This window comes from Prionailurus bengalensis, chromosome B3 (assembly GCF_016509475.1).
Source record: "Prionailurus bengalensis isolate Pbe53 chromosome B3, Fcat_Pben_1.1_paternal_pri, whole genome shotgun sequence".
Classification (NCBI taxonomy): Eukaryota; Metazoa; Chordata; class Mammalia; order Carnivora; family Felidae; genus Prionailurus; species Prionailurus bengalensis.
In genome coordinates, this window is record NC_057355.1 from 50284886 (window position 1) to 50310829 (window position 25944).

At 35.7% G+C, this 25944-nt stretch overlaps 1 protein-coding gene across 4 annotated transcripts in view; it reads right to left on the bottom strand.

The window, feature by feature from the left end:
• UNC13C (unc-13 homolog C) overlaps nt 1-25944 on the bottom strand; it is a 617803-nt gene that overhangs the window by 250825 nt on the left and 341034 nt on the right. For all 4 annotated transcript variants that reach the window (XM_043555384.1, XM_043555383.1, XM_043555386.1 and 1 more), the window contains 3 exons: nt 17473-17541; nt 15763-15852; nt 11678-11806 (listed from right to left, as the gene is read on the bottom strand). In XM_043555384.1, coding sequence (XP_043411319.1) covers nt 11678-11806; nt 15763-15852; nt 17473-17541 — 288 coding nt within the window. The remainder of the gene's footprint in view (nt 1-11677; nt 11807-15762; nt 15853-17472; nt 17542-25944) is intronic.

A 25944-nucleotide genomic window follows, 5' to 3' on the forward strand; every position in this document is an offset into this window, starting at 1 on the left:
AAACTTAACTGAATTGCTTCTAGGAGGTCAGTTCATAGCAATACAGCACAGCCTCAAATAAGAAAAATCTCAACTGAACAACCTAACCTTACACATAAAGGAGGTAGAAAAAGGAGATAGAAAACCCAAACCAGTAGACGAATGGAAATAATAAAGATTAGAGCAGAAGTAAATGACATAGACACTATAAAAGAATAGACCAGATCATGAAGCCAGGAGCATGCTCTTAGAAAGGAACAAAATTGGTAAAGCTTTAGCCAGATTAAAAAAAAAAAAGCCTCAAAAACACAAAATCAGAAATGAAAGAGAAGAAATAACAACTGAAACCATAGAGGTACAAAGGATTATAAAACAATATTATGAAAACATATATACCAAAAATATTGAACAACCTAGAATAAATGCATAAATTCCTAGAAAGATATAAATTATCAAAACTGAATCAGGAAGAAATAGAAAACTTGAATAGACCAATTACTAGCAATGAAATTGAATCAATAATCAAAAAACTCCCAACAAACAGAAGTCCAGGATTGAACAGCTTCACAGGAGAATTCTGCCAAACATTAAAAGAAGAGTTAATAACAATTCTTTTCAAATTATTGCAAAAAAAGAAGAGGAGGGAAAGCTTCCAAATTCATTCTAAGAGGCCTACATTACCCTTATATCAAAACCTGATAAAGACACTCCAAAAAAAAAAAAAAGAGAATTATAGGTCATCTCTGAAGAACATGGATGCAAAAATCATCAACAAAATATTAGCAAACCAAATCCTACAATATATTTAAAAATTCATTCACCAATATCAAGTGAGATTTATTCCTGGGATACAAAGATGATTCACTATTTACAAATCAATCAATATGATACATCACATTAACAAGAGAAAGGATAAAAACCATATTATCACTTTAATAGATGCAGAAAAAGCATTTGACAAAATACAACATCCAGTCGTGACAAAAACCCTCAACAAAGTAGGTTTAGAGGAAACATATCTCAACATAATAAAGGCCATATATGAAAAACCCACAGCTGGCATCATACTCAATAGTGAAAAGTGAAAGATTTTCTTCTAATATCAGAAACAAGACAAGGATGTCCACTCTCACCACTTTTATTCAACACAGTACTGGGAGTCCTAGCTGTAGCAATCATACAAGAGAAAGGAATAAAAGGCATCCAAATTGGTAAGGAAGAAGTGAAACACTATTTTCAAATGACATGATAGTATATATAGAAGACTCTAAAGACTCGATCAAAGAAACAATGAGAAATTGTAAATGAATTCAGTCAGGTTTCAGGATACAAAATTAATATACAAAAATCTGCTACGTGTCTATACACTAATAATAAAGTAGAAGAAATAGAAATTAAGAAATCCCAATTTACAGTTACACCAAAAATAATAAAATACCTAGGAATAAACTTAAAAGACCTATATTCTGAAAACTAGAGAACATTTATGAAAGAAATTGAAGACAGCACAAATAAATGGAGAGATATTCTATGCTCATATATTGAAAGAACAAAGAGTGTTAAAATTTCTATTGTACCTAGAGCTAACTACAGATTTAATGCAACTCCTACCAAAATACCAATAGCATTTTTCACAGAACTAGCACAAATAATCCTAAAATTTGTATGAAACCACAAAAGACCTTGGATAGCCAAAACGATCTTGAAAAAGAAAAAACAAAGCTAGAGGTATTAGAATCCCAGAGTTCAGAATATACTACAAAGCTGTAGTAATTAAAACAGTATGATATTGGCATAAACACAGTCACATAGATCAATATAGCACGAATGAAAGCCCAGGAAGAAAACTCTGATTATATGGCCAATTAATTTACGAAAAGGAGGCAAAAATACACAATAGGGAAGAGACAGTCTCTTCAACAAATGGTGCTACATGCAAGAGAATGAAATGTCTGAAACGCTTTTTTACACCATACCAAAAACAACAACAAGAACAACAACAACAACAAAAACAACCTCCAAATAGATAAAGCCCTAAATGTGACTCCCAAAGCCATAAAAACCTTAGAAGAGTACACAGGCAGTTATGTCTCTGATAAGCTTTAGCAACATTCTCTAGATATGTCCCCTGAGGTAAAGGAAACAAAAGCAAAAATAAACTATTGGAACTAGACCAAAAAAATATTCTGCACAGAGAAGGAAACCATCAACAAAACTAGAACACAACATACTAAATGGGAGGAGATATTTTCAAATGATATCTGATAAAGGGTTAGTATCCAAAATATATAAAGAATTTATCAACTTAACACCAGCAACAGATACTTCTCCAAAAAAGACAGATGTCCCACAGACACATGAAAAGATGCTCAATATCACTGATCATCAGGGAAATCCAAATCAAAAGTACAGTGAGGTATCACCTCATATCTCACACCAGTGACAATGGCTAGAATCAAAGGGAGAAGACATAACAATTATTGGTGAGGATGTGGAGAAAAGGGAACTCGTGTGCATTTGTAGGAATTTAAATTAGTACAATACTGTGGAAAACAATATGAAGGTTCCTCAAAAAATTAAAAATAGATATATGATCAGTAATTCCACTACTGCATATTTACCCACCCCCAAATAAAAATACTACTTTGAAAAGATATATGTACTCCCTTAGTGTTTGTAGCATTATTTACAATAGGAAAGACATGAAAGCACCCCAAGTGACCAATGATTAACGAATGGATACAGAAGATGTGGTACATATATTCAGTGGAATAGACATAAAAAAAAAATAATGAGATCTTGCCATTTTTGACAACAAGGATGTTCCTAGAGAGTGTTATGCTGAGTACAGTAAGTCAGAGAAAGACAAATAGCATATGTTTTTATTTGTATGTCAAATCTAAATATATCAAAACAAACAGACAGACTCAAATACAGAGAACAAAATGGTGGTTTCCAGAGAAGATGTGGGGGAGGGAGGTGCACAAAATAAAGAGTATTAAGAAGTACAAACCTCCAGTTATAAAATAGGTCATAGAAATAAAAAGTGTAGCTTGGGGAATATAGTCAATAGTATTTTAATAATGTTTTATTGTGGCAGATGGTGACTCCACTTATTGTTTTGAACACTGAGTAATGCACAGAATTGTTGAATCATTAAGATGTATACCTGAAACTAATATAACATTGTATGTTAATTACACATGAATTAATGAATGAAAGAATGACTAAAATTTGTGCTTTGAGTTTTATGAAGCCTTTCTTATACTGCACTAGAAAGGTATTCTCCTATACTACCATAATTTTTACCACTTAGACTCATCTCTTTCATCCTTTTGAGTTCACATTGTATATGGTGTTAGGCAAGAGTCCACTCCTTTTTCCCCATCTTCGTATGATGAGACTCCATATGATTTTCTTAACACAGCACACTAAACGATTTCTCCTTTCCCTAGTAACGTGTGCACAATTACTCATGTAAAAAATTCTCTATCTTTTAATTTGAGGTTTATTCTTATTTGAACCAATATCTCAGGTAGATCCTGTTACTTTTTACATGTATATGATCATATCATCCATCAATTAAAGTTTTTTTTCTTTTCCTTTCTAATATTTATTGTCTTGCTTCTTCAAATATTATGTTATAGAGCAGTGTTAATAGGACAATTATCTATATTTCTTAAATAAATCCACCCAGACTTCATCTGTTAAGCTTTAATATTAGGTATAGGTTTTCTAACATAGCCTTAACCAAATAAAAAAAAAAGATGTGTTCCATCCTAATGTTCTGAGTTTATTTTTAATCATAAAGAGTCACCAAATTTCATCACATCGCTCTTTCTACTTATATTGAATAAACGTATGATATTTTTAGTTAAATATTACAATAAAATATATTCATAGGTTTTCAATGCTGAACCACCCTTGTATTCCTGAGATCAAATTTATTGATCTGGTTATATTTTAAATATGCCATTTGATATTTTATTTTGAAATTGTTCATCTGTGTTTATTAAACATAATGAGTTTATCACTTTCTTTGCATGCACTCTCCTAATCCATTTTAAAATCAAGATTATACTAGTCTCACTAACACAGCATACTTTTGTGATTTTAGAATTTATTTCAGCTTAACGTATTTTACTTTCTTAGAAAAATTGAAATACACATTGAGGAAAACAATGATCTCATAATGTATTATGCTTTGGATTTTCATGTTTCTCATCAATACAGAAAATATGTCATTATACCATTTATTTTGAGCAATTCTTTTTCATAACAATTTATATATTGCTTATGAAACTGATATTTAAGAAGAAATTTCATATTCATAACTTTCTTCTACACATTTTGCAACAAACTTTAAAAGAAAATTAATTTTTAAATGGGTATTTACTTAGATCTAGTGCTAAGACAATAATTACATGAGGTACTGAAAAGGCACTGTAAGTGCACAACGGACATCATTCCCTAAACTAAAGCTACCAGTTGTATAAGAAAGCCCATTGCTTAAAGAAAAAAAAAACAAAAAGCAAAAAAACAAAAAACAAAAAACAAAAAACCTTAGGAGAAGTCAGGGATGCTTTCAAGCCAGTTCCTTAATGATTACTGTTTAAGTAGCATCTCAAATAAAAAGTTAAAGAATTAGAATTTTTCTATTTGTAAATTTCAAAGTCATATTTTATTTTTAAGGACACTTTTATTACTGAATTATTTAGAATTAGCTAGGGCAAAAATAAAAGCAAAAGAACAAAACTAAAGAAAAGTAACTAAAGCAACTTCTTTCGCTAAAATAACTAAAGAAGCACATACCTACAGCTCAAGGGTAGACTTTTTGAAATCTTATAGCTTTAAGTTCATTTAAGTTGCCAAATTGAAGTATTCTTGGAAGGTATTTTCTTTCCCAAGAGGTTTTCAGAGATCTCTTGGTCAACATTTTTAAATAAATAGCAGGATACTTATCACAGGTTGTGTACAAACAGATGTTTCTGCATAGAAGTTCCATTAAGTAAGCAAGTATTTGTTGATTTTTGCTACTCTATGTGATGCATGGTATTATGTACTGTAAATTCAATAATAAATAAGACAGACTTTTTGTTCTCATTAAACTCAGTGTGTACTATGGGAATCAGACAAGTAAAAAAATATTTAAACACGTGGAAAAAAAGAGTACTTTTGACCACTTTGTACAAGCTTATATTATTTCTAGTAGAATTGGAAAAATAGAGGAAAGGAGGGCATGCTTTTGTTCTTTAAGACCAAAGACTGGATGGGATGCTTGGGTGGCTCATTCGGTTAAGTATTCAACTTGTGATTACATGTCAAGTCATGATCTCATGGTTCATGAATTTGAGTCCCACATGAGACTCTGTGCTGTCAGCACAGATTCTCACTCTCTCTCTGCCCCTCCCCACCCGCTCAAATATATAAACATAAAAAGACCACAGACTGGAAGTTGCAAATATAATTTTCACCACAAAATTTCATTACAGTATTATTGGTAAAAGTGAAATGTTAAAATTGATATGTATATTGTGGTATATTTATGTGACAGGTAGCTGTAAAAAAAAAATCAATAAGCTGTTCCTAAATGTATCAGCATAGATAGTTCTCTAAAAAGTAATGAGCTTTAAAAATTGCAGAATCCCTACCAAACAACACTTAGGCTGCCTGGTTCTGGAACTAACATATGTAACCACACCATGGTATGGCATATTTATACAATGTAGTATATAAGAGATTGATGGAGATATACATGGTGCTACAAATAGATAACAGGCATGTATAATAAATATACACAACGAGGAATCAGAAAGCTAATGCCAAATTCATAAGAGAGATTTCCTCAGAAGCAAGAGGCAGAATAACTGGATTTGGGAGGGAAACAAGCCCAAAGCATATATACAGGTTTTCTTCAATTTATGATGGGGTTATGTCCCAAAGAATCCACCATAAATTAAAATATTATCAATCAAAAATGCCTTTAATACACTTAACCAACCACACATTTCAGGATAGCCTAGCCTACCTTAAATGTGCTCAGAATACTTAAAAATCTTACAGTCAGGCAAAATCACCTAACACAAAGCTTATTTTATACTGAAGTATTGAATGTCTCATGAAATTTGTTGAATAGTGTACTGAGAGTGGAAAACAGAACGGCTGTAGGGGTACAGAATGGTTGAATCAGTTGTTTACCCTTGTGGTCGTGTGGGGGAAGGAGCTGTGGCTCACAGCCACTGCCTAGCATCGATGAGAGAGGATCATAATATATATTGTTACTTCAAGAAGAGATCAAAATTCAAAACCTCAAGTATGGCTTCCACTGAATGCCTATCACTTTTACACCATCATAAAGTCAAGAAATTGTACACAAAACCATTGTGAGTTGGAGACAATCCGCATGTGATTTTCCATATAGAGGTAGGTAGGTGGTTGAGTGGGTACATGGTTGGGTAGGTAGATATTCATTCCTAGATATGTTAGGCACAAGTATAAATTTAAGCTCACTTCAGGGAACAAATTATAGTTTTTAAAAAAAAAATACAAACATTTCAAACAGACTTGACAATTTTTGGCCTATCCTTTCCTAGAAGGACATCTATATAAAAAGCCAACCTATAATCTGAAGACTGCCTTAGGAGCATGTAACAACAGCAAGGGGAATTAGATGATCGTAATTAACAATGATTATTACCAAGCTAGAAAATATCCATTTTATTAAAGTTGACATAAGGAGGCCTTCTTTTTGTGGGATGGGTAGAACAGACTCTTCAAAAAACTCCAAATCTCAAATTTAAACAGAAAAACATCAATTTGATTATATCAAAGCTGAGAATTTCTTATTAGCGTACACTGTGACAAAGATAAATAAAGATTACAGATTGTGAAAAATCTCTGCAGTGTCAAAAGGACTCAGAAACGCCATAATATAGACCAGAAAAATACAAAAACTCTGTTTTTAAAAATAGGCACAAGATACAAACAGGTAGTTTATAAAAATCGTTACTCAAATAGTTAAAAAACTTATGAGAAGTTTCTTAAACTCATTACTAATTATTAAAGAAATATAATTAGAACATTGGTCTAGTTTCTAGATTATCTCATGTGTCTTTATGCAAGAGATCAATCACCTATGTCCACACTACAACATTTGAGTTCTTAGTTATGCTAAATTGAAGGACAAACATAGAACTTGGTGATTCAGCCAAGGTGAATGCTGTTCTCTGAGTGTGCAGCCAGCCTTTAGAAACCACACTCTATTTTGTTGTTCTAACTACAGTTACTTTGATTTTTCTCTTAAATCTACTTTCCATTTTTATTCCAATCACAATTTTTACATGATTCTTTAAAACCCCTTTGGAGAGAGAAAGTATGCTTCCACATTTAAATAATCAGAATTATACTGTGTCTAACAACCCTGAAATTCTTGGTTTTTGGTTTCAGGCATTACTTCATCTAAAGAGAACTCAGATAAAAGACAAGTAGCATGAATATTAAAAAATAGGTCTTGATCAAGAAACTAAGACATGAAGAGACTCAGTAGTGCATCCAAGATTACAAAAATAATAAGCAGAAATGCCAGGATTTGAACTCAAGGGTTCTGTAATCAGAGATTATGTTCTTGACCACATACTTAGAAGTGGAGTCACTGAAAGAGACTATAAATAGCTAAGTATCATAGTGCTGTTTTTATAAAATGTGTTTTTTATTAATTGATTACCTTATCAACCCTACTCTTTGTCAGGCACAGCATTGAACACTGGGGCTACATTGCAGCCTAATGGGAAAGACAGGCCAAACAGGTATTACATTATTTTGTGCTTAATAAATTCAGCATAGTAAGTGCACTGGTGATAACATGTCATGGTATTATAAGAGCAGAGAACAGGAATACCTAATATAGGTAGGAGAGATCCTAAAAGCTTTCTGAAGAAATGGCCAGATGAGCTAGAGTTAGTCATGAAGGGGGTTTGGGGAGGTAAAACAACTCCAAACAGGAAAAAAAAATGTAGACAAAGTCATCATGGACTTTAGTGTGTTGAATCACAGAATGCAAAGTAGAAATGAGGTTAAAATAAGGAAAGATAGAGCTTAGATCTTGGAGGGCCTTTGGATAATGGCAGTGTTCAGACTTAATCCCATAAGTGAATGGGGAGTATAGAGTTATAGATAGGAGTCACATAAACACAGATGTATTTTAAATAGTTTGGGTGTCAGGATGGAATCTGATATGAAGGTATGTTAGTCAAAATAAGCCAAGCTATGCTGTGGTAACAAATAAATCTCCAAATCTCAATGAGTTAATGTAGTAAATGATTATTTATTAAATATCCAAAGTCTGAAGCTAGCTGGATAGCCCTCCTCCACCTGATAGCTATACCATTTAGAATGGGTGTATATCAAGGTCACTGCAGCACAGAAGAGAGGGCTGGAGAATACTGCAAGGTATTTTTAAGTGTTGGGACTGGATGGGGTGTTCATCAATTTCTCCCCTACCTCATCATTCAGGACCCTGTGGCATGACCCAATACAACTCCAAGAGGCTTTAGGCAAGCACTTGAGTGTCTACCACAGAATAGAGCACTCCTTTCACTCCTGTTTATAGTAGGCCAAATATACCTATAAATTATCAACATTTGGTTTGAGAAAAAATATTGTTTATTCACTTATTCAATTCACTCAAATGCTTTCCTGAGCACCTACTATGATCTATGCACTCACGTAAGTATCAGGGGGTTCAACACTGTTCTTGTGGGTAAACCCTTATTTGACTCTCCACTTACACAATGGTATGTGTGCAGGAGAGAGTAAGTGGGGTGGAAGGTGTAATATGAGCCAGATTCTATGCCTTATAGGCAATTTTAAGGACTTCAAATTAGACTGAAATGAAGGGACTTTATAACATTCTGTGCAACAGAAGGACATGGTCTGATTTACTTTTTAAAACAATCATTCTTACTGTTTTATTGAGAATAGAGGATGGTAGGATGCAACCACTGTTCTCTATTAGGAAATTATATAGTAATGCAAATGAGCAATGATGGTGGCTCAGATCAGGATGGAAGGATGGAGCTGGTAAAAAGTGGTCAGATTCAGGGCTCCTGTGTGGCTCAGTTAAGTGTCTAACTTCAGCTCATGTCATGATCTCATGGTTCATGGGTTCGAGCCCCCCATCTGGCTCTGTGCTGACAGTGCAGAGCCTGGAGCCTGCTTCACATTCTGTGTCTGTCTGTCTGTCTGTCTCTCTCTCTCTGTCCCTCCCCTGCTCAAGCTCTTTTTCTCTCTCTCTCAAAAAGTAAATAAACATTAAAAAAAAGTGGTCAGATTCTGGAAATACTGTGAAGATAAGGTATTTAGTTTTGAAGATAAAGTCATCAGAATTTTAGGACAATTTAGATGTGTGGTATGAGGAAAAAAGGTCTTGAGCTCACGGAAGAAGATCATTCCAATCAACTAAGGGGAGATAAACCTTAATCATTAAAACTTTTCCAAGATGGCTTCAGAAGGGCTCTAGAGAATATTATTTTCCTAAATTACTCAGATCCAATAGGTACTTCCTTTAGAATTTCAAATGATAACAATGCTTATGGAAAAGTCTTTTTCTTTGATGGAAAACATAGCTCCAAATTTTCTACTTCTCTACATTGATAAGATTTCTTATAAATTTTATCTATATAGATCTCTTCACCAAAAAGAATAACTACACAGTTGGAAAACTATGTAAATGTCTTTGTTTTTAAAGCCAGGTTAGCAAATATTAAGCCATGTTAGATTCATCTTGAGGTGACACTTCATTTACTATTTGTCAGGAGCATGTTTGCTTTATGGGAACCGCCCATATCTCTATATCTCTTAGGAAAATAAAACTGTTTATGCTATTTGTGAGTTATTATTATTAGTAATATAGTAAGTAGAAAGACACTAAATAAGACATTTTGGTGATTTGGTTCATCCACTGGGTATAAATTAGTAGAATAGCATGTCATATTTAAGTTCAATTTTGATGAAGGCAGGAAAGAGGGGAAAAACATTATAGACAAATAGAACAGGATACATAAATGCATGGATATGAAAGAGGATGGACAATTCATGAAAATAATAGAATTTAGGGATCATGAGAGGGGACAGTGTGTGTGAAGTTTCAAGGAATAAGAAATTGAAGCTGGGGAGGTTTGGTAAATTGATTATGAAGTTATGTATGGATAACATACCTGGTGTAACAAAAAGTTTCAATTTTACCTTTTAGTTAAAATAAATACAATGAAGTTGAAAATGTAAAAGTATTGAAGGGCCTTATGGGAGGAAGATGGTAGAAAATAGACAAAAAGAAGCTATGAGAAAGCCACCCAATGGAAGAACATAGTGAGAGACAATTTAATCTTTAAAAATCCCAGAGAACTAAGTTTTTAAACTAGAACACATCTAGCAGGAATAATAAAGTTATGAACAATTATGTGGTTATACATTATTTTCTTATACAATGACAAACTCCAGCTTTAATTTTTTTCTCCTACTAGGCTAAGGACACCAGAAGGTTTTAATACTATAAGAAGCTCAGCCTGAAACCTAAAATGAAAGAGTCCCACTTTTCTCATTCAATATAATTATCTAGAATTTGCCCCACTCAAGTAACCAAGAAGGTCCAGAGTGATTGCACAATTTCCAGTATCTAGTGGAGTGCCTACTTTCTTCAGGAAAGTGGACAGTAGATACATATTAAAAAGTCATCTTCAAACACCAGTTTTATAGATGTGATAGCAATGCATAAATCATAGTATGCATGATGCCTAGTATGAGGAAAACTTCAACACAACAAAAAGATACATCACATATAAAGAGGGAAGTAATATATATTAAATCACATAACCAACAAAGGATTAGTATCCAGAATATATTTTAGAATTTTTTTTTACAAATTAATAAGTAAAAGACAAGCCCACAGAAAAATCAACAGAGGATCAATAGCTAATTCACAGATAATAAAACTGAAGTGTTCATTGAGCATATGTGAAAATATGCTCAAACTGTCTACTATTAGTGTTTATCTCTGAAGGAAGAGAAAGGGAGGAGAATTCACTTTGGAAAAAGCACAAAGGGAAATGCTGCTTTCTGCAGGTGTAATATTCATTTAATGCCTTTAGACAATAAAGAACAGAGCAAATATTACTAAATGTTAACATTTGGTCATCTAGGTGGTAAGTGTATATATGTCTGGTGTGCTTTCTATATTTTCTTTTGTATTTTTGAAATATTCCTTAACAGTTAATTTACACATAGGATGATTTTACCGTCCTGTTATATGTTTCCCCATCTATCACTTTTATTAGGTAAAGTGATAAGGGAGGAAGTTATGTGTTAGAGGAAGAACATAAGAGGTGAGTTGGAATCCTAAATTCTAGTACCAAATCTGCCACTTGACCACTGCGTGACCTTGAGCAAATCACTTAATTGTTGTGAAACTGATTCCTCATCTGAGAAGCCTAAAACATAGTATCTACCTTTATTACATAAGGTTGTTTTAAGGAGTGAATTATTTCATGTAAATGAAAGTGATGTTCATATGTGAAGAAAAGATTAAGAATTCTCAAAACCCACAGTTAATGTGAAATTAAGTGAACATATATTCTCATTTAGTGTCATTCTAAACATATAGAAACAGACATTAGAAACAAAGGAGACATACATCTTTTCTTACCGGATCAATTAGTTGGGAATAGAGTTCATGGCAATTGTCAAAAATATACTTGTATGTAGAATCCAGGCACGCCCTAACACAGTCCTTCACCACCATGCTGGCCTTTGGGGGACTTTGCAGCTCCAGAACCTGAGAGACAAATTATTTTCTTAAAGTCAAAAAATATAACATTGTAATCCAGTATCAACAACTCAAATAATGTTCAATAAATGTTTTTAGTTGATATTTCTACATTCAGGAAAAAAGGTTTATTTTAAAACCTTTTAAAACCATTTTAGTGTAAATGTTTAATTTTCTCATATGACGATGCAGTGAAAATGATCATAGTTGTAAATATTCAAATAGAAACACGTAAAGGACCAATCACAACATTATTCATCCATTCATTCTTTTCAATCATTCAACATTTATCACCTACTGTGTGCACGACAATAGGATACCCCAGTGAACAAAGGAAGAAAAATTCCTTTCCTCATGGAGCTAAATTCTAGCAGATAATAAAAGAAATCAGTAAAATATATTCCATGATGGTGCACATTGAAAAGTAAAATAAAGCAGAGGAGATAGAAAACGTTTCAGCAGAATAGAACCAACAAAGAGGATGCAACACTAGGTGAATTCAGAGAAGTAAAAGGATGGAGCCAGGGGAAAAATCTATATACAGACTATTTTAAGAACCTTAACTTTGAGTAAGGTGGGAAGGAATCAGACTCTTTCAGCAGAAGGGCAAAGTGATGTAACTCAACTGTCATTTAAAAGGCTTAAGAAAAAAGAATGAATGAATGAATACAACAAACAAACAAACAAACAAACAAGCAGCTCCCTTAGGCTACTTTAAGGCAGGCTATGGAAAATGTAGAAAGACCAGGGATGAGAACACTATAGTAATTTAGTCAATACAGTGCTTGGACTATGGTGTTAAGCTAGGAGCTGTTTAATTTGGGAAGGAAGAGCTAACAGGATCTGCTCAATGATTGGATAATTGGTGTGTGAGAAAGAGAGGAGTTAGGACCCCATGGTTCTAGCGTGGATAACTGATACAATGAAGGTAGGTTAACTAGACAAATAAAGCTGTACACAGGTGATGAAGAGCTCGGTTTCAGGCAGGTTAAGATTGAGAAGGTTGTTACGCATGGAAGTAGATATTTGTATATGAGTCTGGACTCATGGAGATGCCTGGGGCTAGAGATACAAATTTAGAAATTATTAGCTTAAATAAGAATTCAAAGGAACAGGACTAGATGAGTATGGATACAAAAGAGAAGAAGTCCAAAAATTAACCCTGGATAATGGTGTTAGAATGATTGAACACGTAGTATGCAAAAAAAAAAAAAAAAAGTTATCTTTGACCCATACCTCATACCATTAAAAACAACAACAACAACAACAACAACAAAAAAAAACTTTCAAAATAAAACACAGGACTAAACATACAAGATAAAATAAAACTTTTAGAAGAAACAGGAAAATCTCTTTGTGACCTTGCTTTAGCCCAGAGCACTATCTATAAATCAAAAATTGCTAAAGTAGACTTCATCCAAATTAAACCCTTTTGCTGTACAAAAGGTACTGTTAGAGAATGAAAAGAAAAAGTACAGACAGGGAGAAACTCCTAGCAAATAAAGCACCTGACAAAAGACTTGTATCTAGACTATATAAAGAACTCTTTTTTTTCCCCTAAGTTTTTAAAATTTATTTTTAGTAATCTCTTTGCCTAAATTGGAGCTGGAGCTCATGACCCCGAAATCAATAGCCACATACTCTTCCAACTGAGCCCGCCAAGGGTCCCAAAGAACTCTTGATACTAAAACAAAACAAAACAAACTAATAAAAAATGGGCAAATATTTCAATAGATTGTTCCTAAAAGAAAAATTCAGATAACAAATCATCCCAAGAAATGATGACCAACATTACCAATAATAAATAAAATTAAGATGTAATATGATACAGTTTCACTCCTATTAGAATGGCTAACAAAATAGTAATATTTAAAACCACGGAAAATACCAAGAGCTTTACCACAAGATATAGCGCAATTAGGATTCTCAAACATAGCTGCTAAGAAGGCAAACCCAGGAACCTCACTCCAAGGAAAGTGAAAGCTTATGTTTACACTAATAATTTCTACATAAATATTTTTTTAACAGTTTTATTAACAACCCAAACTGGAAACAACCCAAATGCCTGTAGTACATGCATAGCCAAGAATGGCTACTCAGTAAATGGCTACTCAGAATGGCTACCTGCATAACCAAGAATGGCTACTCAATAAAAAGGAATGAACTGTTGATAACACTCAACAAGATGGATGAACAGCCAATGTGTCATGCTATATAGCGTATTATTTCATTCACAGGATATTCTGGAAAAGGTAAGCCTATAAGGAAACAGCAATGAATAGGTAGTTGCCAAGGGGTGGGAGAGGCAGTGAGTATTAAAACGCAGCCCGAGGGAATTCTGGAGGATCATGGGATCGTTTCATTGGTTAATTGCTGTGGTGGTGATACAACTACACGTTTGTCAAAAAGAATAGATCTGTACACCAGAGGAATGAATTTGACTGCGTGTAATGAGAAAAAAAGAAAATGGGAGGAGGAAATTTGTTCAAAAGATACTGAAAGAATAGAGATGGGCAAGAAAACATAATGAGGCTGATTCTAAGGTGTTTTGGTATTAAAGGACAGGGGGAATTTGGGTGTTGTAGATGGAGAAGAAAGCGGAGTCCATCTTTGAGGAGAGCAGGAGCCACTGCAGCACCAAGGCTTTAGTGTTCAGAAGGGCATGAAATCAATTGCACAGCTGGAAGAGATGGCCTTTTCTAGGAGAAGAGACAGCTAATCAATAGTAATAAAGGAAGGAAGAGTACATGGACACAGATGCAGGTAAGTAGATAGATGGGGTGGGTGGGAGGAGCATGTGGTCTGAGCTTGAGGAAGCTCTCCAGCATTTGCTCCCATTTTTTTCAGTGCAGTGTGAAGCAAGGTCATCGGCTGGTAGTGAGGATGGAGGAGGAGGTGCTGGAAGTTTGAGATTTTGTTTCTAAACACATCAAGGCTGGTGACTGAGAAATGGCAGATATGTAGCACTTGTGCAGGTACCTCCTACCCTCACTCCCATGGCCCCCCTGCCTCAGTGTTAATGGCACCCATCGCCTGTCAATAAAGTAACTTTTCCTCGTGAGCCTGGTTGGAAGCTCACTATCTTTCCCTATACACTGTTCCAACAGCTGCTGCCAGAGGATAAGAATGGATATAAATTCTATTTATCCCAGTCACCCAATTACACTGTGATTTGAAGCCAAATGAATTTTCTTTGGACTTGAAAAACTCTAAATGACTGCTGATACGGCATGGTTTTGTTTTCTGTCTCTCATATAGTACCATTTTTAGTGCTTCTAGTGAAAACAATCATGAGCAACTGAAAATTGTTTTGTTTTTTTCTGTAGAGGAATTTTCTGAATAAACATCAAAAAATTTTCAGAGAGCAAAATTTTTTAGCCCATAGCCTGACAAATAGTTTTAGGAAACACTTGACATGAATAGTCTTGATAGCCAAATTATGAGTGCAAAGAACTTGATGTTAAAGCAGAGATCTACCTAAAAAGAAATGCCTGCATAGTTTTGTAGATAGTTAACTATACAAAAGGATTCAACAATCAAATATATCCCTATGTAGACATTTCCAGGGCTGAAAATGGAAGTTGTCACAATTGGGGCAAACTTAAAAGAATCAGCTACTCTGTTGGGATGAAAAGGTTAGCAAGCCATGGGAGTTAAAACTAAAGTAAGAAGTAACTCATTTCCATTTAGCATTCTTAGAGATTTCTTTTTTAGCAAGAGCCGTATTTAAGATGGATTTAATTTAAAACTAAATTTAAGCCGAATGTATCAGAATATTTTAGGTGTCTAGGATAATTCTTTTTCAACAGACCTCATACTGGAGGATTCACTTAGCAAAGGAAAAGGCATCGAGGCGTAACTGCAAGGGTTGGACCGCACTGGTCAAGAGAGGAGTAAAAGCCAGACTTTAGCAGGGAATAAGTGCGGGATGTCACAACAAGATGGTGACAGGTAAGATGAGGTACCTTCATCCTGAAGAAGGTGATACTTGTTAGTAGGTCAACAGTTGATTTCAGGTCTTGCAGTCGTTCAGCATTGCTGGCTGGGAAGTTTTCCTGGTTAATTAATAAACAGAAAATGGGTAAATTTTCAGAGTGGGAAAACAAATTAAAACTAGCTTTCTGGTAAAGGAAATGGGAAATGAACTGTGTAAAATTATAAAAAATATCCCTAGAGTATTCCCAAAATATTTTATCATAAAATATTACACAAAGTAAACAGTATGGAAATACTGCTAGTCTTACAAAGCCATATGCTTCTATTTCCACACTGCAATAAAAATATAATTTTTATTATATATTATGTATATATAATTATACAATTCATGCAGCGTTATTATTCGTCTTTGTTGCTATAATAATTTTGCTACTAAAAGTGGAGTGGACAGCATGTAGTTGGAAATATTTTTAATAACTTTCTCAAGATGAGTAATTTTTTCCAAAAATACCCTTGGGAACTTTTACATATGCTACATTTACTTTTAGTCACAAAGAAACTTTTAAAAGTTAAAAAAAAAAAAAGAGTAAGACTTCACTGCCAAGTCTCTCCCTCAAGTACTGTGGATTTCAACAAAAAGTTTGTTAGTGATGTTGGGTGAAAATGTCATATAAAAATAAAGAAGTTCAGAACTTTGAAGTAAAGGAAAGGTGTGATCATGAAAATGTTTGATATAAGATTTTAACATTGTAGCATTGAGGAATTTCTCATTTACCATGCTTTCAGATTGGCTTTTCAGAGTGACCTGAAAAACCACACGTAACCTTTAGATATTCATGAACGTCAGCAGAGTTAAGGTGTCAAAATGATGACAAATAATGTGGCCTCAAGGCCCCTTTGCCCCCAATTATCTTTTTTTTATTGCCTAGTTAATAGCAGTTATCTTCTAACAGTGTTGGCCCCAGTTCCAACAGGAAGGTTGAATTTGACAAAATGTGGTATAATTTCCAGAAATATACAATTAAGAGATCCATCAATAATGAACTAAAACATGAATGTAGTAGATACACATATTTGCAGGTATGATGTTTAGAATAAATTATTAAATAAAGAATGCAAGAGTTATTGCTACAAATTTTTTCTAGAAATATAATTTATAACTGAATAATTTGTATCTAAGATCTTTATAATTAAAATAATATATATATTTACACCCAAAAGTACATGAATACATTTGTGTATGTATTTGTATGTTTCACCTGGAGGTGAAGTACAGAATAGTTGACAAAAACTTTGGACAACTTCAAAAAGCATATTATGGTGATCTAGAAAAAGTGAATTAAGTGGTGAGTCCAAGTAAGAATCTTAAAAGCTGAGGAACTATCAGCAGGATATCTCAGCAACAAGGGGTGAACTTGCAAGATGAGGTCTATGCCACATGTTTACCTCAAGAATTAGCTGATTGCCTCTCAGTCTGAAAGTTATTAAAATAATTGTAAAATTAAACACACACAAACACACACACACTTTATTAGTATAGGCTTGTGTGGGGCAAGGTCTCTGAATGAGGGACATCTGCTTGCTTACTGACTGGACTTTTCCAGTGTGATAGAACCTGATATCCCAAGATCAGTATTTTTACTTTTCCATTACACAGTGGATGATTTTTTATAATATGACAAGAAAGCATCTCAGCCAAACATGGTATCTTACCTTCAGGAAAATAATTTTGTACATACCCTATACTTTGACAGGTCAATCCTTAAAGAGTTATGCAACTGGTCCAATAGTTTTATGAATTTTTCCCTCTGTACAGAGCAAAAACAAAATAGGAGAACAGAAATAAATGGTCATTCTAAAAGTAACCCTCAAAACAACTCTAGGAGTTATTTTCCTCATTTTACAGAAAGGAAGGTTCAAAGATATAAAAAATTTATCTAAGGTGATAGAGCTAGTATGTGACAAAACAGTGATTCAAATGCAGATATCTTTCACAACAAAACCAATCTCTTGCCAATAAGCCACATAGACTCTCTGTGATGAATAAGAAAATATCCAAAAAGTTGCTTTCAGGGGAAAGAGTCCAGAGAACTGAATCACCACTGTACTAATTCACAACAATATGAGTCAGCAAGATAAAACATCAACCACCCCACACACCACTGTACCTCCTCAGAAATAAATTATTATTATTTTGAAATTTCTCCTACCTGTGGAAGCGGGAATAGCTCTTGTTCTCATCAAGAACAATTTCAAAAAGCACTTTCTCTTTGGTAACAAGTATAGACTTCATAATCTGAAAGTACTGATTGCCTTTCCAGTATGTTTATGATTTAGTGTTTAAAAAAACATATATATAAAACATTAAGCAAAAAAACAAAACAAAACAACACACACACAAAAAACTAATACTTCCCTCTGAGGCTATCTCAGTGTTGGACTGACCTCTTCATAGGATCTGAAGATAATGAGTTTGCTTATAAGTCTAAAGATGAACTTATGTTGATTAAATAAAATAAATAAATTAGATAAAATAAAAACATCAAAGTCACACAAAGTTTATAGGTAGACGATCCCCCATTCTGAGTCTCAGATTTTAATCAAAAATAAAAAGAAATAAGAGAGTGGAAGTAAGAGCAAAGGTCTCTGCCTACATGAGTATTCTGTAAATAACAAACTGTACTTTGGAAGATACTGGCCGAAGTAGAAACTTCCTAACACTTTCACATAAAAGGTAGATTTATGGGGTTATAACTCATTCTTTGAAGTCACTGATTTTGATGAAGTGAGCTATTAACAGAAGTTGATGAACTGTTCCTAAGTTGAAACTCCAATTTCTGAATAAACTACCTTTATCTGGTTCATATGTCAGACAATCAAACTTGATATTATTTTCTGTGTTAACCCCTTGCGGAGACAATGAAAGAGCCTAAGAAATGAAACTTGCCTTCAAGATGCTTGCCATCTTATTAGGCAGAGAAGACTCTTCAGTAAAGCTACTGAAATCTGCTGATGAGTTAAAGGTCTTAGATTTTCCTTTCCCACTTTCCCTCAGGCTTTCCCAGGGAAAGAGGTGAACTATATTGTCCTTTTATTAACCCTCATCCCCCAACCACGTGGGTCAGTAGCTCTCAATCAAAAGAGAAAACCCTAGAGGCGCCTGGGTGGCGCAGTCGGTTAAGCGTCCGACTTCAGCCAGGTCACGATCTCGCGGTCCGTGAGTTCGAGCCCCGCGTCAGGCTCTGGGCTGATGGCTCAGAGCCTGGAGCCTGTTTCCGATTCTGTGTCTCCCTCTCTCTCTGCCCCTCCCCCGTTCATGCTCTGTCTCTCTCTGTCCCAAAAGTAAATAAACGTTGAAAAAAAAAAAATTTAAAAAAAAAAAAAAAAAAAAAAGAGAAAACCCTAAGAACCACTACCATCATCAGTTTAGGCCACAGTAAAGTTAACCATTCAATAACTGTAAAAGTTAATGTGCCCATGTCATGTCTTAAGATGCTTTATCTGACCTCTGTGATTGGTATAAATCATCAAGACAGCTGACACGACCCTAGTAAGTCACATTAATGCCCAAGTCACTAGCCCTGTTATATACACGGGTAGTGACTGTTCTGGCTGTGTGCTTGATATCCTTTTCCATTCTTCCTTACTACTAGAACCTTGTAATTAAAATGTGGCCATTCTGAAATACCTAACTTCATGACCTCTTTTCCTGCAGGAATGGTCATGCAGTATGATTTTGGCTAATGAGATATATATATAGTTTATTAAAGGGGATGGACCCAGCTAGCACATTACCATGAATTATTATTTGGAAAGATTCTAAAAGAATGCTTGGCAGGCACCGTTGTTGTATTAGTGTTCACTATGTAACTCCTTGTCAGGCTTTTTCTCCATCTGCCCTGTGTCTCTTTCCTTTCTTCCACCTGAAACTCAGACTAGACACATGAAGGTAAAACAGTCATGTTACCTTCAGATAAAAAGCTAAACAAGCAGTTAGGTGTGGTGCAGCAGGACGCCCCCATACCTCACCTTAGCCCTGTCTGCCCTCCCTTTCAAAAAATTACCATCCTGAGCAGCTACCCTCATCCTGAATTCCTTATTACTTCTGGACTTGGGATCTACAGAGAAAAAAAAAATCGTATTTCATGCAGCCAAACAGAATTCTGACTGACACAGATCACACGTGTGGTCTTCCTACCTCAGTCTTCAGTGCCCAGCTGGAAAATTTACATTCGAGGAACACAGAAAACTGTGGAGAAAACTGCCAGGCTTGTTGTCGCTAAATCCCAGACAATATCAGATGATATGAAATTAAAAGTGTGCTACTGATTACATCTTCATAGAGATTCTTTAAACAGAAGAACAGCTTGAAATTTAATTGTATTTATTATAATTCTATTTAACTATAGTGAGACCACATTTGCAAGAGCTGAGGAGGCCTATTTCCTGCACAGTGTAATTTGAGGAGTAACAAAAGACTTGGTGATTAAAAAATGATTCTCCTGAGGGGCATGCCACAACATCTGAAGCCTCTATGATACTCCGTTCTTCACCTTAGGTAATGTCTACACATGCCTGGCCAAATCAATCACAATACTCACTGTTACCGGTTAGCAAAAACTTAGGTTTAATTAGTTAATAAGAATAATTCTAGGGGTGCCTGGGTGGCTCAGTTGGTTAAGCATCTGACTCTGGATTTCCCTGTGAGTCATGATCTCATGGTCATGAGGTGGAGCCCCAGCTGGGCCTCATGGAGCCTGCTTGGGATTCTCTCTCTCCCTCTTTCTGTGCCCCTCCCCTGCTCACACATGCTCTCTCTTGTGCATGCTCTCTCTTTCACAAAATAAATAAACTTAAAAAAAAAATTAACTCTAGACCAGGGGTCAGGAAACTGCCTCTAAAGAACCAGGTAGTAACTCTTTTCAGCTTTCTATTAAACTCTGCCACTGTAGCACAGTGCTCCCAGAAACAATATACAAACAAATGGGCATGGCTGTTCTCCAGCAAAATTTTGGTTTTTTGGACAGTGAAATTTGAATTTCATATAATTTTCATGTGTCGCAAAATAATGGTATTCTTTTGATATTTAAAAGCCATTTAAAATGTGGAAACCATTCTCACCTCGCATGTGGGCCATGCAAACAAAACCAGCTGGTGGGCCGGTTTTTGGCCCGTGAGCACAGGGGAGATTTTGAGTAGGGGACAGCGGTCGCTACCTCACAAGTGCATTAAAATCAATAAGAAATGTAAACATATCACCCTGGTATCCTGGGAGTTGTAGAAGGAAATGTTCTTCTGAGGAAGGGGTATAAAAGCCTCTGTCTCATTCTCAGCTGCTCTTTTCCCTTTCTTTGTTTCTTATTATCTCACTCCCGCAGCAGGGGTTAATTTAACTTGAATCTAATGATGCTTCAGCACTGGGGGCTACAGTGATGGTGTCAGTGACTAACAAATGTCATCAACTGAAAAGTATTTAAGGAGTCTCTTCACAGGCAAGTTTGAAAAGCCCTGAGATGGAATCATTCACTGACCTAGAGACTCTCAATGTTTCCCTCACTTTGACTAAACTTTAGAAAGGTTTTTCCTGACTCTAGGTCCTGATGTCTTAATTTTTGAGCATTCTCTTTAAAAAACCTAACTGTAGGGGCGCCTGGGTGGCGCAGTCAGTTAAGCGTCCGACTTCAGCCAGGTCACGATCTCATGGTCCGTGAGTTCGAGCCCCGCGTCGGGCTCTGGGCTGATGGCTCGGAGCCTGGAGCCTGTTTCCGATTCTGTGTCTCCCTCTCTCTCTGCCCCTCCCCCGTTCATGCTCTGTCTCTCTCTGTCCCAAAAATAAATAAAAAACGTTGAAAAAAAAATTAAAAAAAAATAAATAAAAAAATAAAAAACCTAACTGTAATTCTTCCTCTGTCCCTGGGAAATGTGAATGTGTTTCAAAGCCTCTTGCCAGGTTGCTTTACAACCCAGAGAAGTCTTCCTCAAGTACTTGGGAGCTATCCCTCTGAAAGGTAATCATCAAAGAGATAGTACCGGTATCACCCAGGATGTATGAGAGGGTAGGAGACTAATTTTGTTGGGTGTCCATTAGTAAACACAGCCTCATCACAGAAAAAGATATGTGCACACCCAAATATAATTGAGTGTGCTGGACACATGCCAATGATCAACCTTCCCCTTGAGAGCCTCAGATATTTTTTTTCTCCTAAACACTGGATTATCTTTTTTCAGTAAGAATGGTATCTCAGGATTTTCATCATATGAAGTGATCAAAGAATCTGCAATCAAAAACTCTAGAAAAACTCTTAAAGACATGTATCAGGAAGTTAATGAAAATATTATGCTGCTTTTCTGGACTCTATAATATTTGTAGTGTTTGTTATATTATAATTTATAATTCATTGGCATTCATTTTTTTCATTAAAAATGAATAATTTTCTGTTTTCTATTGACAATTTGTATTTTTCTTAAAAACAGTCTTATCAGGGGCACCTGAGTGGCTCAGTCAGTTAAACTTCTGGCTCTTAATCTCAGCTCAGGTCAAGATCTCACAGTTTGTGAGTTCAAGCCCCACATCAGGCTCTGCAATGATGGCACAGAGCCTGCCTGGGGTTCTGTCTTTCATTCTCTCTGCCCTTCACCTGATTGAGAGCTCGATCTCTCTCGTGCGCTCTCTTTCTCTCTCAAAATAAATAAACTTCTAAAAATATTAAAAAAGAATCTCATCAAATTATATAATGTTTAGGAAGCACAAAACCTAGATCTACCTCTCCCCAAAACTAATCATTTGTCAAGTCATTAAAAATGACTTCTAAAATGTTTCCCACACACATTTTCTCCTTTGCCACAACCTTCATTTTCTCTAAGCCATTAGCGCAGCATTGCTTTGCCTTGTCAGGACTAGCATATCAGCCCTATCACTAATTTCCATCTAGTCCTCCTGTATTCAACACCAGAACTGTTTTACTCATTTCACCTTCTTTCAGTGTGGCTTCCAGTAGTTCTGAGACTGGAAAACTAAACATCATATTTCCCAAACTCCTTTGCAGCGAGGCTTATGCAATTATCTTAGTTTCTGCCTATTAGATACATGTGCACTGCTACATTTGGAAAGCAGACGAGTGATGGAGGCCTAGTTCCTGCTTCTTGGTTTACTTGGGCTGCTAAGTCCTGGAGACATTCATTTCCCAGTCTCTGGTCACTAGCTTTGTGATCTCAGACATTCTGCTGCATTAGCAGAAGCAGCCTTCTGATTCCTCACCTCCCCAACTGTAAGAAAACTCACCACTTCTCTTAAAATCAGTTTCAATTATCAGTGATATTTTGAGGATTATTACAGAAAGATTTTCCTTGAGTCCCAAATGATTATAAGCATTTAATTCCCTGTGCCAAATCCCTTTCTACTTAAAGTTTCTAACATGGTGTCTATTACTACAACTGAACTGTGTCTGATATATACCCTCTCTCCCCCTTCTGCAATATTTCCTTACAGTTAGTTATCTTTCTAAATCAAAGATTATACCCTAAGCTTCAAGAATGACATCCAAACATCTCCGTAGGTTTTAAAGGCCCTCAACAATCTAATGTCAACCCAATAGCACAGTTTCTTCTTACACTACCTACCTTTATTCTTTTTGTTTTAATTTTTTTTAATGTTTATTTATTTTTAAGAGAGAGACAGAGCATGAGCAGGGAAGGGGCAGAGAGGGAGGGAGACACAGAATCTGAAGCAGGCTCCAGGCTCTCAGCTGTCAGCACAGAGCCCAACACGGGAGTCAAACCCAGGAACCGTGAGTGAGACCTGAGCCAAAGTCGCAGGCTTAACTGACTGTGCCACCCAGTCGCCCCTCTATCATCCTTCATTCTATTTGCCCTACTTAGTAGGCAGGCTACCTTACACACACTTTGAACTTATTTTGTATCTTTACTTTGGTCTTTACTCAAATGTCTTCCCAGACCCAAGGTAGCTTCCCAACTACTTCTTGGACATTGGCAAAATATTACTCATCCCTAAAACCCCGGGTCCTTTTATCACACTTTCATCAGTCCCTGAAAAGTATCAATCACTTGATCCTCTTCAATCTCTCAATATCAAAGCCTCCTTTGATACTATCACACTTTGGGAGTGACTTAGGGTTATTGTTACAGATGGTTAAGTGACTATTCCATTAGAACATAAACCTCAGAAAGTAGACGTCAACGTTTATCATTCAATCCCTTTACTACTTGCCACAGTGCCTACTGCTATAGGGAACACATAAATACATATCAAATGAACAAGTGGACAAATAAAAGAACATATGGAATGGCAAAGAAGTATTTACTAGCTTATTTATTTTTGCCCAACAATGGCTGGATCAGAGACCCAGGGAAAAAAATGAGCTGAATAAACACCAATATAACTAATAATTTGTTATGTGTACTTTAAAATAACTCACTAAATAAGTTTTCTAAAGACTCTCCTGTCAAGTTGAGATACTGAGCCCAAACTCAGAGTTTTCTTCCTTTCTAACCCTTGATCTACCCATGGTGTTTTCAATAGCCATGGGGATGTTTCATCCAATAAACTTCTTTAATCTTCTTGACTGCGAGCAACCTTTACACTCAATGATATGCTGCTAAATCATCTCTTCAAATGAAAAATGCCTTCATGTTTAGTATTTGCCAATGTCCATGATGTTAATATTCTCAATACTTCTGGTTTCAAAAAATGGCTATGCTACATAACTAGCTTGCATTATTCTTTTTTTTTTCAACATTTATTTATTTTTGGGACAGAGAGAGAGACAGAGCATGAACTGGGGAGGGGCAGAGAGAGAGAGGGAGACACAGAATCGGAAACAGGCTCCAGGCTCTGAGCCATCAGCCCAGAGCCTGACGCGGGGCTCGAACTCACGGACCGCGAGATCATGACCTGGCTGAAGTCGGACGCTTAACCGACTGCGCCACCCAGGCGCCCCTAGCTTGCATTATTCTTGAAAATTCACCAATCAGTGCCTGTGAGAAGACGTAAGCTATAACTTAAGCTATTGAGTTTTACACTCAATTTTCAACAGCATATCCCAGAGCCACATCTTGGACCCAAGACTCCCCTTTGTAATTTTAACTGAAATGTATCATGTTCCTATCAAAATCCTTTGACTCTGGCTCACCTGCTACAACTTCTCAAAACGAGACCCCATGCTGCATCATCTCAATGTCTCTGTTGACAGCTTCACTCACCTTTCAATTCATTTTTTTATAAAGTTTATTTATTAATTTTGAGAGAGAGGGTGTGAGCCAGTGAGCAAGCTGGGGTGGGCAGAGAGAGAAAGAGAGAGAGAGAGAATCCCAAAAGCAGGCTCTGCACTGACAATGCAGATGTGAGGCTTGAACTAACAAACCATGAGATTAAGACCTGAAGTCAGACGTTTAACCAACTGAGCCATCCAGATGCCCCTCCATTGCCTCTCTTCTACAAAATTTCAACCTAGAGTCACTATAATCAACTTCCCAAATCTGTTACATGAGCATCAGAATGCTGAAAACTTCTGAGAAAATCTCAAAGCCACTATATTGTTGTGACAGTAAATTTATGCTCCTCAACATCAAATGATACCTTCAGCTTTACTAGGAATTCCTCTTCCATGGCCCTGAAGCATTTCTCTTTCTACTCCCTTTGGTAACTTATCCAAACCTTGCACAGCATCCTTCACCTGCCTCTGTATTATAGCCTTTGCCTTGCAGATGAGCATTTCCTGTTCTTGTAGACAACCACAGGGATTAGGGAAATGGGGTATGACACCCCAGCTTTTCACTCCTATATCAAAAATTCAGCATTCTCTGCAAGAACACGGATACTATTCCCGAAATTTCAGAACAGAACTTGTCCTTTCTCATTCCAAAGAATGTCTCTCCTTTTGTCTCTTTCATTACCTTTCTTCTTTCTCCTCTGGGAACTCACTGCATCACCTGTTTTCCATCAGATAAATCTGCAACTTGACTCTCACAACCACTCCCTTTCCTAATAATCTATGAACATGTGTAAATTTACCTTTTTAAGTAAAAAAATTCTGACTCAACAAGACAGGAAAAATAAAATCTCTTTATTCATAGCAAAATCTTCCCTTGCCCAATCTTCCTGCTTTTCATTTCACTTAACAGAAGAGTCTCTATGTCCTCAGCCATATTCACCCTTTGATTCACAAGTTTATTATAAAATATAATGATAATAT